The sequence below is a fragment of the Hordeum vulgare genome, chromosome 1H (genome assembly GCF_904849725.1).
Source record: "Hordeum vulgare subsp. vulgare chromosome 1H, MorexV3_pseudomolecules_assembly, whole genome shotgun sequence".
Lineage (NCBI taxonomy): Eukaryota > Viridiplantae > Streptophyta > Magnoliopsida > Poales > Poaceae > Hordeum > Hordeum vulgare.
In genome coordinates, this window is record NC_058518.1 from 490,164,330 (window position 1) to 490,182,744 (window position 18,415).

An 18,415-nucleotide genomic window follows, 5' to 3' on the forward strand; every position below is an offset into this window, starting at 1 on the left:
AGCCATCCTTGTGCTTTTGCTCGCAATAGTTTCTCCCAAGCAAACCAATGAGTTTTCTGCTTCCCTTTCTCCGAGCCCCAAAAATAATTCCGGATCATGCACTTCAAATCATCACACACTCCTAGCGGGATCTTGAACACACAAATAATGAACGTAGGGATCGCTTGGGCAATAGACTTTATCAAATTTTCCTTCCCAGCCTGTGTTGGGTGCCCACTAAAAGGGAAAAATCTCTTACTAACCTTTTCTTGTAGATTTTGAAGCTTGCCCTTAGTAAGCCGGCCATCCGGAGTTGGTAAGCCCAAGTACTTCTCCTCAGAACCAGAACTGATCACCTCCAAGACGCCCTTGATTTCAACTACAGTAGCCTCCAGACAAGATTCTCCAAAAATAATAGAGGGCTTTGTCGGATTTAACAATTGACCAGTGGCTTGCTCATAAGTCTTGAGGATTTGCTTGACAGTATTCGCCTGCTGCCTAGTGGCCTTAAAGAATAAAAGAGTGTCATCTGCGAATAGGAGATGTGATATTCCAGTTGCTCGTCGAGTTATTTTCAACGGGGGCAAATCAGTTGAGTCTGTACCCTTGTTGAACAGAATAGAGAGACCATCAGCCACAAACAAAAATAAGTATGGGGATAATGGATCACCTTGCCGTAGTCCACATGACGATGCAAATGAATCCGAGATGGCTCCATTGAATTTTACTGAGTATCTCACCGAGGTTACACACGACATAATCCAGTCAACCCACCGATGAGCGAAGCCAAGCTTCTGTATCATTTGCTTAAGGTAATTCCAATCAACTCTATCATAAGCTTTGGATAGATCTAGCTTGTAGGCACAGAAGCTCTTTGTGGGGTCCTTTTCCTGCTTAATATGGTGAATACACTCAAAACCAATCAAAGAGTTATGAGTGATCATTCGCCCGGGAGTGAAAGCACTTTGCGTTGGAGAAATAATACCATCTAACACCGGTCTCAAGCGGTTAACAAGGCACTTAGAAACCACCTTGTAAATAACATTACAGAGGCTAATTGGACGGAAATCTGTAATCTTAACGGGGTTCTGAATTTTCGGGATTAGCACTATATTAGTACTGTTGACCCCTGTCGGCATTACCCCCGTTCGAAAAACTCCTGAACCGCCGCCACAATACCCTCCTTAATAACGCCCCAATTCCTCTAAAAGAACCACACAGGAAAACCGTCCAGGCCCGGTCCCTTAAGAGGCCCGATCTGAAACAAAGCATCCGAAATTTCCTTCTTTGTAAAATCAGCACACAATGATGCATTTATGTTTTCATCTATAACAACTTCTACTAGGTTAAGAATGGGGCTTGGATCCATCGATGGAACTGTAGAGAAGATGCTTTTAAAATAGTCCACGACTGCTCGCCCCATCACTTCATTACCCATGAAAACCCGACCACTCGTGTCTGCGAGTTTTTTGATGCGGTTCGTCCTAGCACTCCAAACAGCCTTTGGCTGAATTTTTTTCGTATTTTGGTCCCCTTCTTTGAGCCAAGTGATACGGGAATGTTGCAACCACATTAACTCTTCTCTATATAGGAGCTCGTTCATTTTATCTGTTACCTTCCGGATCTCACATCTATCAGCATTCATCATCATGAGTTCCTCCAATTTTGTCCGTGATTTTTCAATTTCCCAAGCAACACTGCCAAATTTTGCCTTGCTCCATTTGCACAGCTTTTGCATAGTAGCCCTTGGAGCTGCATGCACGTCACCCAGGGATGACTTTGTTGCCGCCTCCAGGCATGCCTTAGCAATTAGCTCCTGGAGAGCTGGATCTCTTTCCGTATTAATAGGCTTCCTACACGACGCCCTGGGATGAAAACACCACTTGAACTCTTGCTCAATGAAACTCCTGATTATACATTCCTAAAACTTTTTGGATGTGCATAAACTAGAATTTCGTTTCAAATAGCGTGTCTTTCTTGGGTATAGTTTCCTTCACAAAGGATACAAGTGCCTTCATATTCTATCTAGCCATGTCTACATCTCACGTGATGTTGTGTTCGATGAGAAAGTGTTCCCTTTTTTCTCTTTTCCAACTACTCACACCACTTCTCAGCCATGTGCGCCTTCCATTTTACCGTCGCCTGGTCAGTTTGTTGATGTTGCATACTCTCCTGTGTTGCTTCCTAACCATGTTGCACGTGTCGGCCGTGGATCTTGTCTGGAACTGCTGGAGGATGAGGCACTAGCCCCTGTTCCAGTGAGGGACGTCAATCAGGTGCATGTGCCATGCATGCCTGACCCGCCATCGCCTCTATCGCCTGCCTTGTCGCCTTGGTCGGCTCAGCCGGACTCACCGCCCGGCCGCGTGTCCAAGGAAGCCTCCTCGGGGCCTTCCACCATGGCTCCAGCTAGACCGTCTTCACCAAGCCCTGCACCCGGCTCGCCTCAAACTGTCGATTCATCTGCCTCGACCATGCCAACAATGTCGTTGACTACATCGTTTGGTACATCGTCCGTGTTGGCTTTGCCACCACCAGTGTCACGAGTGGTTGTCGCTCTGCGACCTCTTACACGCAATAAGTCTGGGATTGTTCGTCCAAAGGAACACACGAATGGGACAATTGCAAGGATTGCAGCTTGTGTGTCTCAGCTGGCTCACGATTCATCTATTGAACCTCGACATTTTCACGATGTTCTTGGTATTCTGCACTGGCACTGTTGAAAAATGGTACTTGGGAGTTGGTTCCTCCGGTCTCTAGTGTCAATGTTATTGATTCCAAATGGGTCTTCAAGGTCAAGATACATGTTGATGTGTCTATTAAGTGCTACAAGGCATGATTGGTGGCTAAAGGATTCAAACAGCGGTATGGTCTTGTCCATGAAGAAAATATCAATCATGTTGTTAAGCCAACTACCATCCGCCTGTTGCTTTCTTTGGTTGTTACTAGAGGTTAGTCTTTTCGCCAACTGGATGTCTAGAATGCCATTCTTCATGGTGTTTTGGAGGAGGAGGTTTATATGCGTCAGCCCCCGGGGTTTGTTGATCCTGATTGTCCTCGTCACGTGTATTGTCTGGTAAAGGCACTTTACGGGCTGAAGCAGGATCCTCGTGCATGGCATGCTCGGCTTGGTTCCGCTCTTTGGGATCTTGGATTTGTTCAATCCACTGTTGACACGTCACTATTAGGCAACAATGTATATGCTGGCCTATATTGATGACATTATTCTCATTAGCTCCTCCGATGTTGCTGTTGGACATCTCATGCCTGCTCTCAGTGGTGAGTTTGCCGTGAAGGACTTGGGCACTTTGCATTAATCTCTTGGGATGGAAGCCTCTTCCACATCGACGGTTTATAGGTTGTATGCATAATCTTAGTTTGCTTTGTTCCACGGGCCACAATTAAGATTAAAAGAGGGGTGTTAGACTGTGTTATACGTAACCTTTGTAAATGTCTTATAAAGTGTATTATACACCTTTGTGTACCCCCTATATGGCCATATATATATATAAGATAGCCACACCCGTTCTAGAATGCCGAGCTGTTTCTCAACAATCACGTTTTACAATTTATTCCCTCCGTTCCTAAATATAAGTCTTTTTAGAGGTTTTACTAGGAGACTATATACAGAGCAAAATGAATAAATCTACGCTCTAAAATATGTCTATATACATCCGTATGTAGTCCCCTAGTGAAACATCTAAAAAACTTATATTTAGGAACGGAGGGAGTAATTCATAGGGTTGAATCACATAGAATTTTTTTCCTAACGATTTCTTTGTATCATTTGCCATAGGATTTCTAGCATCCACTCAAACATCTTTAAAATAGTTCTTCACATTTTCCTATAATGCAATCAAACAAACTAAAATTCAATAGGATTATGGTGGGCATATTATGCTAATCGTATGTTTTTCATATTCCCACGATTTTAGATTCCTACGAATAAAAAAAAGGCTTAAGCATTTACCCTAAAAAAAGGGCTTAAGCATGTAACGGATTTAGTGACAACATTGGTGCGACATATGTGTCATCTAATCCAGTTTTTCATACTCGCACCAAAACGTTGAAGCTGATTATCATTTTGTGAGGGAACACATTGCACAGAAGCTACTTCACATCAAGTTCATCTCCTCTAAAGATCAACTTGCTCACATCTTCGTGAAGCCTCTTCCACACCCATAATTTATAAGTTGTAGGCATAATCTTAATTTGCTTTGTTACACGAGCCACAGTTAAGATTAAAAGAGTGTATTAGACTGTGTTATACATAACCTTTGTAAATGTCTTATAAAGTGTATTATTCACCTTTGTCTACCCCTATATGACCATATATATAAGATAGCCACACCCGTTTTAGAATGTCGAGCTGTTTTCAAACAATCACGTTTTACAATTTAATTCGTAAGATTGGATCACATAGAAAAAATTTCCTAACGATTTGTTTGTATTATTTGCCATAGGATTTCTAACATCCACTCAAACATCTTTAAAATAATTCTTTACTTTTTTCTATAATGCAAACAAACAAACTAAAATTCAGTAGGATTATGGTGAGCATATTGTACTAATCGTATGTTTTTTCATATTCCCACGTTTTTAGATTCCTACGAATCAAAAAAGGCTTAAGCATTTACCCTAAAAAAAGGGCTTAAGCATGTAACGGTAGTGCTGTTCAAAACCTAAGAGCATGGTTAATAGTATAGCCAACTGCTGGCTATAAGCAATATTATAGTCTACCTTATAGCTAGCTTGTACAATAGTTAGCTATAAAAGAGTACTACTTTTATCATATATGACGCACGTTTCATTTTCACAAAGCACCTAGGAGCACGTGCTAGAGCCGGTTCTCTACGAAGAGCCCGCTTTCCTTCTCTCTCCTCTTCTTTCTCATCTAACTCAACAGAAATATAGTATTTTAATCCTTACAGTCTGCTGATTGTACCTTATTGTACTTTCTCTAAAAAGGTATGTCGTCGGGCCTACACCTTTGTATGTCCTGCCTACTTCATTGTTTTTTTTGTCTCATTCAGCCTTAGGCCTTTATTACTCCCCTCGCATGATACGATAGGGATGATCGAAATTGTGGTCTAGTGAAAACGCGATGTGATTTTTCATTCGATACTTTCTGTATAGTACTTACTCTGTTCTTGAATTAAAATAGGTGTTAACATAAATTTAAAACAGTTATTTTAGAACGGAAGCACTCCTACCAACTATGAGTACTCGAGAACCTAAAAAGAAATACTACGAGTACTCTATAGATCGAAATGTACAGAAACATCGTGGCTTGGCTCAGTAATGCTATACTCCAAGAGGAAGTTTTCGGACCGCGATCTTAGCACGGAAAGATAATTAAGCACGACAGATGATTATGACGACTAGTGAGCATGCACGTGCAACACACGTAATATCAAAGAGTCATGGTTCATTCTCTCATAACTTCTTTCGCTAATGGGAAAATTACGGCAAGAGTTTGCCACTTCCTCTGTCGTCAAGATAGTGGGTCCCCGCATCCATATACCACCGCTCCAAATGGGAGGGGAATGCTTCGACTCCAGCGTGTTGAGGATGTCAATGCACCGAAATAATACATCCCACTCTCGTCCACCTCCAATTTTTTTTAACAACACATCATTGATGTCATATATTTTTTTCTTTTAGAGGAAACAATAGTCTATTAGTAAATAGTTTTCAGTGTCACGTACAATCAGTGGCCTAACAACACACCTGCGCTCAGGCTTCGACTTTCACCGCTTTGCTTTATCTCAAGATGTTTAAAGCAACAATCATTAACACATTCCCTTTGTGGTTGCAAGCACTGACGTGGTTGGTCATATTTTTAGTTGATTCATTTAATCAAAAAGTAAATACCAAAGGATCCAAACATGGGGAGTTTACACCTACGCGTCCAAGCGTGCCAATGCTAGGTCTAAATCCCCCACCCCTATTTCAATGGGTGGGGGCCCGGTGCTGCAAACGTTTCTCCCCTCAATTAGCATAATAGGAAACTTTGAAGCTGTCTGAAATCGGTCGCTCCAACGTGGACGCGAGATAGCAACCCTCCCAATCATGGTTGATGAAAGCTTATCACGCATGGAATGTCAAACAAATGGTATTGAGATCATCCATGTTGAGAACATCTTGTCCTATATGTTTTTTTGCGGGTAAAAACTTGTACTACCTCCATTCCTAAATATAAGTCTTTGTAGAGATTACACTACAAACTACATACGGATGGAGTATGTCTATATACATTCATATGTAGTTTCTTGAGGAGCTTCAATTCTTCCTTGAGTTCTCTTATATATGTGCCTAACAGTAGAAACAAAAGCCACAAATCACCTCACATGAAGAAAAATCGGCTGGGGAAATGCTACTCACTTGGGCTTTATCCGAGGTCGCGTTGGTGCTTCGGATCAAAGCTGGAACCAGAATCAAACAAAGGAGAGGCATTATAATTAATGACTCCAAGTCTGCACACAATACAAACCAGAAAACCAAATCGAATAAATCATGGAGCGCGAGCCTGCTGCTTCGCGAGGGAGGAGATGGACCCTGCCGCCGCCGGGGCAGGCCAAGCCCGCTGCGTCCCGCGCTGCCGCTGCCCCAGGTCAAATCCGCTGCATCTCGCGCGGTCGCCGCCGCTCAACGGAGGGAGGGACACCGGTGCCGGCGACGCAGGCCAAGCCTGCTCTGTCCCACACCACCAACACTGCTCGGGGGAGGAGAGCGATCCCGGCATCGCCGACGCAGGCCAAGCTTTGCCCAGCGACGTTCTGTAGCAGAGGCGAGGAGGAGAGAGATATGTGGTCATGGGGAACCATCGAGGCCGGTGGAATCCAGCCGCGTATTGCGGGCGGATCCGTGGGGATCTGGGGAGAGGGAACGCGTAGCGGACGTGTGTGGCATATTCCTGTGCGGGTGAAATGTGTTCAGTCCTATTAAATTGCTAATTGCACACACATGTCGAGAGTAGATTAATTGTATGCATTAGATTTTATTCGGTGGGGCTAATCTGACGGTGGTAATTAGGCTGGGTGCATCTGCGGGGTGGCTTTAAAAAAGTTTTAGTTTGCTTGTTTAATAGTAGTATAGTAGTATAGATATAGAGAATATTAGCTTTGCAATCCGATAATGAGTTATACACAACTTAGGACTGTAGTGACAATGCAGCACCGGCTTCGATCTTCTCGCCGACATTGCTTCGGAGCTCTGCCGCCGCAAAAGGCAGGGTCATCGAGCTTCCGCCCCTCTCATGGCTCCCTTTCCTCGACAGCTCCGAGACGTAGCAGATCATGTCTACGAGGTCGGTGTTGGACGACCCGCCTTCCCCATGGCCGCTCTCGCCTCCGCGGCGACCTCCTTGGCTCTGGACTTCCTCGCCGTCCCCTCGGCCCCGCCATCCATCAGCTGGGCAATGGCCGGGGACGTTCTTGGCGGGCACCTTGACGCCGTACCTGACGCCTATGCGGAGCACGTCCACGAGCAACCGCTCGCTGTAGAACTGGTCGGCGAAGCAGGGCCACGTCAGCGCCGGCACGCCGTGGGAGATGGTCTCCAGCGTCGCGTTCCAGCCGTAGTGCGTGAGGAAGCCGCCCACCGCTGGGTGCGACAGGATGGTCACCTGCGGCGCCCACTCCGCGCACGAGGAGGCCCGTGCCCTCGACGCGTGACTTGAACCCCTCGTCGTCGAGCAGCGCCTTCACGACAAGGTCGGTCTTGGCCCTTTTGATGGCCCAGACGAACGGCCGCCCTGACGCCTCGATACCGCGCGTGAGCTCGGCAAGCTGCTTCGCTGGCAGCTGCGCGATGCTGCCGAAGCTAATGTACAGCACGGACGCCGATGGCCGGGCGTCGAGCCATGAGACGACGTGGCTGACATCGACGTCGGCGCGACTGGCCATGGCATCGGCGTCTTTGACCAAGATGCCGGAGGCGCACGTCGGCCCGATGGCCCACGTCCTCTTGCCGAGCGCCGCCGCGTACGCGTCGACTAAGATGCCCTCGACGCCGCGGAACGTGTTGAGCAGCAGGCCGTCGGCGGTGGCCTCGGTGTCGAGAACGTCGCGTTGCTCCTTCTCCGCGCCGGGGTGCTGGAAGAAGCCCCAGAACGTGGCCGTGTTCCCGATGGCCCGCACCGGGAAGTCCGGCACCTCGAACGGCTCCATCTCGGTGGGTGGAATGCGTTCAGTCCTATTAAATTACTAATTGCACACATAAGTTGGAATTTGATTAATTGTATGTATTAAATTTTATTCGATGAGGCTAATCTGACGGTTGTAATTAGGCTGGGTACATCTAAAGGGTGGCTTTAAAAAAATTTTAGTTTGCTTGTTTAATAATAGTATAGATGAAGATGTTCCATTGCAAGAGAAGAGAAGGAAGACGCTGCTGTTGGGTGACAGTACCCGCCGCACCCTCCTCTGATCACTAGGCTCCACAGCGTAACCAACGGTTGATGCTTGATTAGCTGCCCATGGCCCACAGCCCACAGCGATCTCAAAAAGATGCCGCCACTACGTGACGGCACTGCCGCCTGCAACCGTCTCGTCGCGCACGGTGCACGCACTGTATTTGCATGTGCGGTGCGGGCGACACGATCGAAGCGCCACGTCTAGTCGTCGTACTCGTATCGTAGCCCGTCCCACATGTTGCACCCATCTTGGACGGACGGACACGAGCGGCAGTGCCGTGGACCGCGCCAGATGATCGCCGGCCGTCTGATGGAACGGTTGGAAGACGTGCGGCACTGTTTGCGGGGATGGACCGAACTGGCGGGCCACGATGATTCGGGTGGGCGCACCGCGCCGGGCCAACGCGGAGATGGCGACCGGACCAGGAGCAAGGACGGACTCAGCCCACGTGTCGGGGGCGACACGGCCCGACCGGCCAGCAGGCGCCGAAATCGCTAGATCCACCCGACCCGAGAGAAGCCTCTCTTCCAGAATCCGTTTCCTCTCGAGCATTCGGCCGTTAGCAGAGACATGGTACTCTCTCCTTTAGTCATAAATTTAAATTACAGGTATCATGATAAAATTTAATGACTAATTTTTTTTCATTGACGCTATTTAAATGAACGACATTTTGTCTTTTTTTATTCATTTGGGTTGGTCCGGCGGACATGTACGTCCTTTTCGCTTTTGCGTCGGCTTATGGGTGGAACGCTGGCCAACCCATTTTAAAGACGTGTGAAAAAAATAATTCAAACATTTTTGAAAATAAAAATAAATGTTAATTAAACATTAAAGCCGGTCACGAAGACCTGTGAGAGTCCACGCGTTCCTATTACATTAATTAAACATAAAAAATTAAAATTCGAGACGTCGCGCTGCCCTAGGCGTCGTCGATGTTGACGTCACGGGCGGTGAGGTCGATCAGCGTCGGCGCAGGGCCGACCTAGGAGAACGCCGTGTTCCAGACGACGTTGATGTTGGGGGCGGGTTCCGTCGCCGCTGCCTGTGCCTCCGTTGTTTCTCCAGTCGACGCGGGTTGTGCTGGTGGTGGCGGCAGCGCAACACGGGCGAGATCCTCCTCCTCCCTTTTCCAGCTGTTCTCCTCCGCTTCCTGCTTCAGTCAGCGCTCCAACTCTATCTGCCGCTGGTCGTCGGCGCCCTCCTCCGTCAGGCTCCGCGCCCTCCAATGTTGGAGGTAGGCGGCCTCCTACCGCGGTGTCGCGTCCAACCAGATGGGCGGTGCGCTGACCCACTCGCGGAGGCAGTCGATCCACTGGTAGACGTCCGACTGCGGCTTGGTCTTCGACGGAGGGGGCACGACGCAGTCGTCGGTGGCGGACAATACGATGGCCTCCGCGAGGTGCGCCTCGTACGCCGCGTCCTCCTGCTCGGCCTTGCGCCATTCTTCCTCCTCGCTCTCGTGGAGAGCGGATGCCAGCGTTGCTTGGTAGACGGCCTCCGCCTCCTTGTCCTCGTTGCGAACGACGGGTGGGGGCGATGGAGGGCCTGGCTGCACGTCGCGCATGCCGCATCGACGCTGCTCCTCGTGCTCGAGCGCGAACCATACCTCCCAGTCGGGAGAGTCGGCCTCCTAGATGGGGTTGAGCCGTTGCTCCGGCTTCAGCTGCCGGCGACGACGACTCACCTCCTCCGCGTGCGCCTGCGGCACGCCGGCACCGGGATCCTCTCCGGATCCAGATGCGAGTCATGCGGGACGGTCACGTATGGGTACGGTAGCGGATGCGGTGCTCCCAATGTCACTGTGCTTGGTGCACCGGGACGCTGATACGATGACGAGGCTGGCGGAAAGAAGCCGACTGGGGGAGCACGCGGGGATGAACGACGGGGACTTGCCCTTGTTTTGCAAAATGACTCGCCAACCAAGTCTTCGCATCTCTAAAGAGAATAAGTTGCCTGATGTTGCCATTTGAATAAAAATTCCGAGCCACTTTTATTATTCCACTTAATGATATGATTTCGTAGTAACACGATCATCTTACTAGTTGAGGCTAAAGTATCACATTTAAAATAAATTGTAGAACTTGTGACGCTATTATCCTTTTACCACGCCTGCGCCAATGAAGGCAGAGTATCAACGTTCTCCCGCCACAAGCAGTTCGAAACGCGAATCCGAGGAGAGGATAGGGGATCCACGTGGGAGACATTCTACTGTGCTGCACAAGTGCAGTTTGAGAGAGAGAAGAGCAGTACTATGTACATCTTCAGTTCCCGGAGTCAAACCTGTCCCGAAGCAAGCGTGCGCATAACTCAAATGCAGCTGTGCTAGCATGCTACGAAGGCCGAGCGCGTGAACATCACTCAACTTGACTCTGAACTCTGCTAATTACCGTATCAGGAGCACCACTGACGTCGATCTTTGCGTGTGTGTTTTCTTTTGATGAACAAATTGCGTGGTTTGTACCCCAGCTATGGACCTTTGACAGTCTGACTCCCTACGCCACGGCGTCACTCTGACACCAACAGAGGCTAGGCTACTTACTTCTTTACTCTAATAGTAGTGGACACATGGACACGAGTGATCGTGTGATAGGTTATTTACCTGCTTGATTCCATAGACAAATGACAGGTTATATCCTCCTAAGGCCTCGTTTAGTTAAGGGGGATTGGGGAGGTTTTGAGAGGAAGGGATTTCAGTGGATTGGGTGAATTCCTTTGTTCCACTCAATCCTCTCAAATCCCCGGGGCTTTGCTTCCACTAGTCCCCCGATGAGGGTTTTAAAACACATGAATAGAAAGAGATTGAAGGGGAATGGAGGGGATTGGGCTAAGCAAACCCCTCCTACCAAATGAGCGCCTGAGGATCTGTGGGATTTCTGGCCCTCCCGTAGATTTTCCTCTCAAAATCTTCCCAATCCTCTTTAACCAAACGAGGCCTAAGAGCATCTCTAGCCGTTTGACCCTCAAAAGGTAATTTTTTCGTCGTTTGAGGGTTGCCGGCCGGTTTAGGGGGTAATTTCTTTCACTCGTCCCCCGTTCCAATCAGTCACATAATAAAAAAGAAAAATGAGAGATTTCTTTTTTCATGCATATAATGGGTCTAGAAGAAAAAAAAGAGGGAAATGAAAGAGGCTGATCCGTAGGGTTTACGCATACAAAAATAGCGCCGGACGCTCCCAAGCGCCTCGGGGGCTGGGTTTAGACTGGCATCGTCGGGCTATTTTTGGTCAAATCCAACGTAAAACGACATCCTGAAGACGTCCTTGGAACAATTTTTCATAGCTGGTGTTAAAAAAGACGTCTGGGAAGGCGTCCTGATGATGCGGCTCGACATGCTCTAACCCCAATCTGCCTAGCAACTACTCTTGCGCTGACATAAACAAAAAGCTACGGCCAGGTAGCCGGGGAATCTGTGCATGGAAAACCAACGGTACATTTTCTTTCTTTTCTTTCAGAAAACAGTTTGATTCAAAGTTACTAGTAGTACAGTACTCGTAGCAAACGATGGCCGCGCGCTACGTTTGGGGCGCCTTTGGCTCCATTTCGCGTGTCTCGTGCCTTTCCTTTCGCGTGTCTCGTGCCATGGTTTCTTTCTTAATGAAGATGACAGTGCCGCGTTCCATCAGTCTTATCCTCCCCGTTGTCGATCCTGTCACTCCATCTGAGCTCCATCCTGTCTAACCATAACCGCAAAACTGCCCTTTCAGGACTCAATCCGGCCAAGCGCAATGCATTCTCTCAATTGTATGATTGCCTCGAATCCACTTGGCAATGGGCGCTCCTTGTTGCCCCAGCTATCCGTGGCAAAGTTGGGCATGGCTTTATAAATGCTTGCCTGGTGAAAAACAACATTACATGACCATCGTTGCCGCTGTCTGTTGATGGATCTGGTGCACTTTCATAACAATGTAATATTTAACAATCATATTGTGAGATCTCCTCTTGAGGAAGTGTTTGTCGCATGTTTTTTTAAGCAATGGTCAGGTTTACTGAAAGAAGTAGACGGGGCAGGCTTTCAGGCTGGGTATGGAGGATGGTTCAGGTGGCGAGGTCTCTTCAGAGTCATTCACAATGGATTTCCTATTGATGCGCTAACTCGCTCTCCTCTTTTAGTCTTCTTTTGTTGCTAGATTTTTCAGGTATATTATCAAATTCTATATGATCGAGACTGTTGTATTTCCGTTGAGCAATTAATGGAATTATGGAAAGGGATATGAGCCCCGTTGGAGAAATCGAACTCCACATGATTTGATGTACAAACAAAATTCTATGTACTCTTTCTGTCACGGTTTAGAATGCGTGCTTTAAAATTCTCTAGAACCTAGACAGTTATTAATTAACTGTGATATGATATGAAAAATAACATGTACACTACATATACACATAGAAGTAATACGACAAAATATTAATTACCTGTTATAAGTAAATGCAGTGCGCTTTAAACCTTGTTTATTATAAAAATACACGTAAATTTAATCATGTTTTATAACGTGTGACAAAGGAGTATACAAATTGCTTTAACAAAAACAGTTTTCCCTCAGATGTATCATAATAATTGAATAAAGGGGGCGTCTGGAACCGGACCACCGAACCAGTTCTAGGGACTAGGGGACACATCAACAATCAAACAAGCACCATGTCTCCATTATTATTGCTATACAACAGTAAGTGCAATGCATGGATCAAAATCAGTGAACAGTACTGCCGCATCTCTCTCTCCAGGACAAGGGAAAGAAGTACTACACATAGACAGCTCAAGAACTACAACCACCGTGCAGCAATAGCCAACATCATCATAATTGCCGAGATCCATGGACCTTTCTATGCTTCATGGATGTGACTGACTATGATCCTGGACCATCCAAAAATGAACGGTTTTAAATACTTTCTTCGTTTGAAATTACTTGTCGCATAAATTGATAAAAATAAATTTATCTAAAATTAAGATACATCTAGATACATCCATACCTATGATGTGTGTTTTCAGACGAAGGGAGTCGTAGAATACCTGCCATTTGCTCGAATCGTGCGTGCGCCCCTAGAATACCTGCCATTTTGTATCAGACATCTGCTTTATGCTGACATTGTCAACTTCTTATTTGTTCAACCATCACGGGCCAAGTTTGTTGGCTCACTCAAAACATAATTAGGCAGTTCACTACAGTTAAAATTCGAAACAAAGCGTGAGCTCAAAATTAGAAACAAAGCGTGAGCTCAAAATTAGAAACGATGATTCCAGCACTGTCCACCATGGTCTGCGAAAGAGTTACATCAGCTTCTGTAGCGGCCATAAGTGAATCCCAAATCTCTTCACACATAGAGAATGATAATAATTGTATGCTTACCTTCTATGTCTTTTCTATGTCTTATATATATAAATGTGGTCATCTACTTTCAAAAAGTTGTCCTATGATTTAGTTCCTTCTAGCTACAAGTGTGTTCTGCAACAAATATTCTGGATTGCTGAATTGTGAGCTGTTGTACAATCACATAGTAAATAAATAGGTCTTGATAGCTATCTGTAGTTATGTAGTGCGCAATCTCATGGCTGCATGTTATTTTCAATTAAAACTTTGCATTTTTGCAAAAAAAAAAACACTATTATAGGTTTATTCTTGCATATTATAACAAAGCCCAATTTATGTGTAAAGTGTGCAACTCCTGGGTAATACCAATGCCAATAATTTTGTCTTCCTGAAAAAACTTGATTATTTTGATTTTGTTCTATTTCTGATTTTGTTTCCTTCTGTAAGGGTAGTATCAATGCCACTGATTTATTCTTTCTTAGGAATAAAATTATTTTTTGGACTTTATCTTAGCCTTTTTTTCATTTCCTTTCTTCTGAAAGGGTTATATCAATTCCACTTATTCATTCTTTGTTAGAAAACTTTATTAGTATGCTTTTGTTTTGTTTTTATTTCATTTTTCTTTCTTCCGAAAGGGTAATACCAATTCCACTAATTCATTCTTTCTTAAAAAACTTCATTACTTTGAGTTTGTTTTATTTTTTAACTTGTTTCTTCTTTAAGGGTTATATCAATGCAACTAATTCATTCATGATTAGAGAAATATTTTTTTTACAGAAATTCCACTATTATATGGTTATTCTTGCATAATATAAATATATGCAATTTCAACTTAAATCATATGAAATTTTTGTCACTATTTGATTTAATTTTTGTATGTTATTTATTTTTAAGGATAATACTAATGCCATTAACTTATTCTTCTTAGAAAACTTTCTTTTTGTGTAACTTTCATTACTAAGTGCTTATTCTTGCTTATTACAAAAAGGAACATTTTTCTGTAATTTTTAAGATCTGATATGTAACCCAACATATATTCATCTCATTTCCTATATCTCAAAAACATCACTAGAAACCTACATTCAAATTGATTTATCTTTGGGTAGTCTATTCCCAGAACAGTCGAGTCTTATCATAGAGCGTGCACATATGGATCTAACAACGTAGACAGGGGTTGCACCCTAAAGCTTCATACTATTTGCTAACTGATGGCTTTCTGTGATTTTCTTCTTCTTCTTATGTTTGTGTTGCTGTTGCAATGTTGTAAGTATTTGCAACATATTTGTAAGGATGGCAAACCTCTATTTCATAAGTGTCCATATTTTTTTATCGCCAGTTCGGCAGTGGTTCCATTGTCGCTGGGCTCGACCACGGTTTTTCTTAATGAAGACGATATGCTCTGTCTAAAGTCGAAACACAAGGGCCAACACTCCCCTTTCAGCAACTGCTTGGATGGACAGGCACAGAGTATTGAAAGCAAATTATTTGGGCAATACAACAGCATCGATGTTGGTACAGTTCCACAGGACCAGTTTCAAGGGACAAATCAAGAAGCAATCAATCACTATGTCCACATTATTATTGCTATATATAGAACATTCAGTAAGTGGATCAAAGTCAGTGACAGTAGTGCTGCAGCTCTCTCCAGCAGGACAGAGTAACGGAGTACATAGACGACAGCTCAAGGACCACAACCGCCGTGCAACAGGGTCTTAGCAATAGCCAACGGCCTAACTGTTGATGGCCAATGACCTTCCATGATTTCATTCCATCGATATGGATACGAATACGACCCCAAACCAGCGACCTCCTCCAAAGATTTCACCTAACTTACACACGGATCTGCTTTATGTACTACTCTCCTCGAACATGCGCCGCTGAACACACGTTGATTCGTACCAGACATTTGCTTAACGTAGACGTTCTCAAGTTTGTATTTCTTCAGCCATCACGGACCAGGTTTGTGGGCTCACTCAGAACATAATTAGGCAGTTCATACTTGGCACCTGCATCCATACAGACACCCAGTTTCCACAGCAATTAGTTTTGAGAGAAAAGGCAGTTGAACAAAATGTAGAAGCTTCTGAAGAGGAAACAGCAACCCAGACTCACCTCTCTCGTCGTAACAAAGCGTGAGGTCAGGATTCGAAACGATGATTCCAGCACTGTCCACTATGGTCTGCGCAAGAGTTAAATCAGCTTCTGTCGCGGCCTGAAGCGCATCCCAAATCTCTGCACAAACAAACAGCGACTAACTCATCACCAAGGCCATACTTGCAAAACTCTCTTGCCATTGTTAAAGAATGGTGTTCAAAATTCAAAGCATCCTTCAAAATTCAAAGCATCTGACCGTTATATACCATTGGCCTGTATTATCATCGGCTCAGACAACTTTTTATATATTCTTAACTGATTATTGTAAAAACAATCTGAACAAAAGTTAACCAGATTGACAAATAGATTGAACGAACACAAATGAAATCTGATTCCTTGTGACTATAGGATTGTACTTACATTTTATTTAGTAATTTTCTTTCATTTGATATGGCTTGAATATCAAGGACCGCTAATCAGTAACGATGAGCAAATGGGTCATTATCAACACTTCAGAATGAAATTCTTATTATATCTCGTTAACAGGTCCTGAACTCTTCAGTCTGAAGAATTTTACTTGGGCAGATAAAATTTAATATGTAAGACCATGGTAATTCAAACACCGAAATTTAATAAGTATATAGACCGAGAAGAAAGAAATATCTGTAGCAAACCTGAATAGCGACAGAAGTACATCAAAATAAAACCACAGGGAAATGTTACTAGCATGACTTATAGAGACCATCAGCAACGTTGCAAACCCAACCACCCTTGTGAAGTTAAAACAGACTATTAACTTCCGACCAGCTTTGTATAAACGGTTAAATACCTTTCTGTCCGCCATAGTGTGGAGCCGTGTCCCAGAATTCATCACGCATCTGTTTGAGTTGCGCTGGTGTTATTGGCTGAGTGTGCTTCCAAGGTTTAGGCTTCCTTAGGTTCTTACTGCTCTCTGTATTAAAGATAAAATGCTAACAGTTAATTATTGAATAAATCCAAAGACACCAAGAAGCTATCATGTATTGGAAATTTGAAAATATCATGCAACACATATCAAACATGCGCCGATGTAATTTTTCAAACACAAAAAACAGGACTTAGTCCAGTAATTGCTGTCAAAGAGCAAGACGTGCCTGTTTTATCAACTCCCGACAATAATACCTACTACTAGTTACAAAACAACAGTATCCACAAGTCCGCAAACATTTTTATGAGAAGATATCATAAAATTTTCTAAACGACACAAGCCGAAAAATCATCCTAGTTATTTTTGAGCAGCAATAATATCATCTCACAGAAGACGGAACAACCTGCTGAAGTGGAATCACTACTAAAAGTAGGAGGACGCAGTGCACACGGAACAGACAAATATTTAAAGGGGAAAAAGATGTTCACTTGAAATAGTAGTAGTATGTAGACCAAGCATTGGCAGAAATGATTGCGTCTTTCCGAAATGCTCCACCTAATAAAAGCACCCGGAACTAGATATAAAGTAACAGGAACTAGATACGGTGTTCCCAGGTGATAAAAAAACCGCGCTTAATCCGAACAAACGCGGTTCTATCAGAGAATGAACTGTCATCTTTGCCTTTGCCAGTTATCAATACAAATTAGTACCGTGTTTTGTCCTCCTAGAGGGAAATTTCATCTGATTAGCGTTCCAGAATGCTGATAATCTCATCTTCCCACTAACCAAATCTAAATGCTACTCTCTCCGTCTCAAAAATAAGTGTCTTAACTTTGTACTAGCTCTAGTATAAAATTATGCTAAGCTTGAGACATTTATTTTGGGACGGAGGAAGTACCTACCTCCATGAATTTGCACCACTGTAAGCCTGACCGCAACTGGAAGAAAAGATTGTACCATGGACCAATAATTACGCAGCACGCGCTAGCAAATGTAATAGCAAACCGATCCATAGTAGTAATCTACTCCTAGTAACTTGTTCAGCAGGAACAATCCTGCCACTCTCCTACAAAAACACGTACATACGTAGACAGCACCAACAAAATTTCAGCAATGGATTCTTGGCCTCTTGGTCGGCGCTCTGAATCAATGCCTCGGACTGTCCATTTTGGATGAAACGTACTACCACTGTCAAGCATGGAGGAGCCAATTTAACCGGGCGGCAGTGGAAGCGAAGTCATGATTGAGCAGAAGGAGCTAACCCTTTACTCCTCTAGAATCTAGATGCAGCAGCCCCATGAATACGACCGTACGGTTCAGCTCTGATCCAGGCAAGGCAGCAAGAAGAGAAGCACGGCCGAAGAGGGAAGCAAAGAGAAGGCAAGGGCAAGCGAGGAGGAGAAGAGAGTACCATCGACTTTGGGCGTGGATCCGGCGCAGCCCATGGCCGCCGATCGACCAGGCGATCGGACGACGCGCGGCGGAGGCGGAGCCGGATCTCGCGGCGGGAGGAGCCGGAAAGGCGAGCGCGGTGGGTTGCAGCGGAGGCGAGACGAATAGGATCAGCGGCAGAGTGACGGGCCTCCAGGCGACAGGTCATCATCCGGGAGGAAGCTAGAGGAAAAAAAAAAGAGAGAGGTGTCCCGCCACGTGGCCTCCCAACAGCCCACGTGGCTTTTCGGCCCGCGTCCACTCGCCCGCCGCCAGGTGGGCGG

General features: G+C 45.1%; 1 protein-coding gene and 1 pseudogene across 1 annotated transcript; both read right to left on the minus strand.

Annotated features, from left to right (window-relative positions):
- Positions 1-7,088: 7,088 nt before the first annotated feature.
- On the minus strand, positions 7,089-8,251 carry LOC123417794 (annotated as a pseudogene).
- Positions 8,252-15,167: 6,916 nt separating this feature from the next.
- Positions 15,168-18,271, minus strand: LOC123448848 (ubiquitin domain-containing protein 1-like). The gene is made up of 4 exons (XM_045125875.1): positions 18,112-18,271; positions 16,623-16,745; positions 15,812-15,931; positions 15,168-15,705 (listed from the first exon to the last, which is right to left on the minus strand). Exons 1-4 carry the CDS (start codon positions 18,143-18,145, stop codon positions 15,641-15,643), a joined length of 342 nt encoding a protein of 113 aa, XP_044981810.1. The 5' UTR covers positions 18,146-18,271; the 3' UTR covers positions 15,168-15,640.
- Positions 18,272-18,415: the final 144 nt, after the last annotated feature.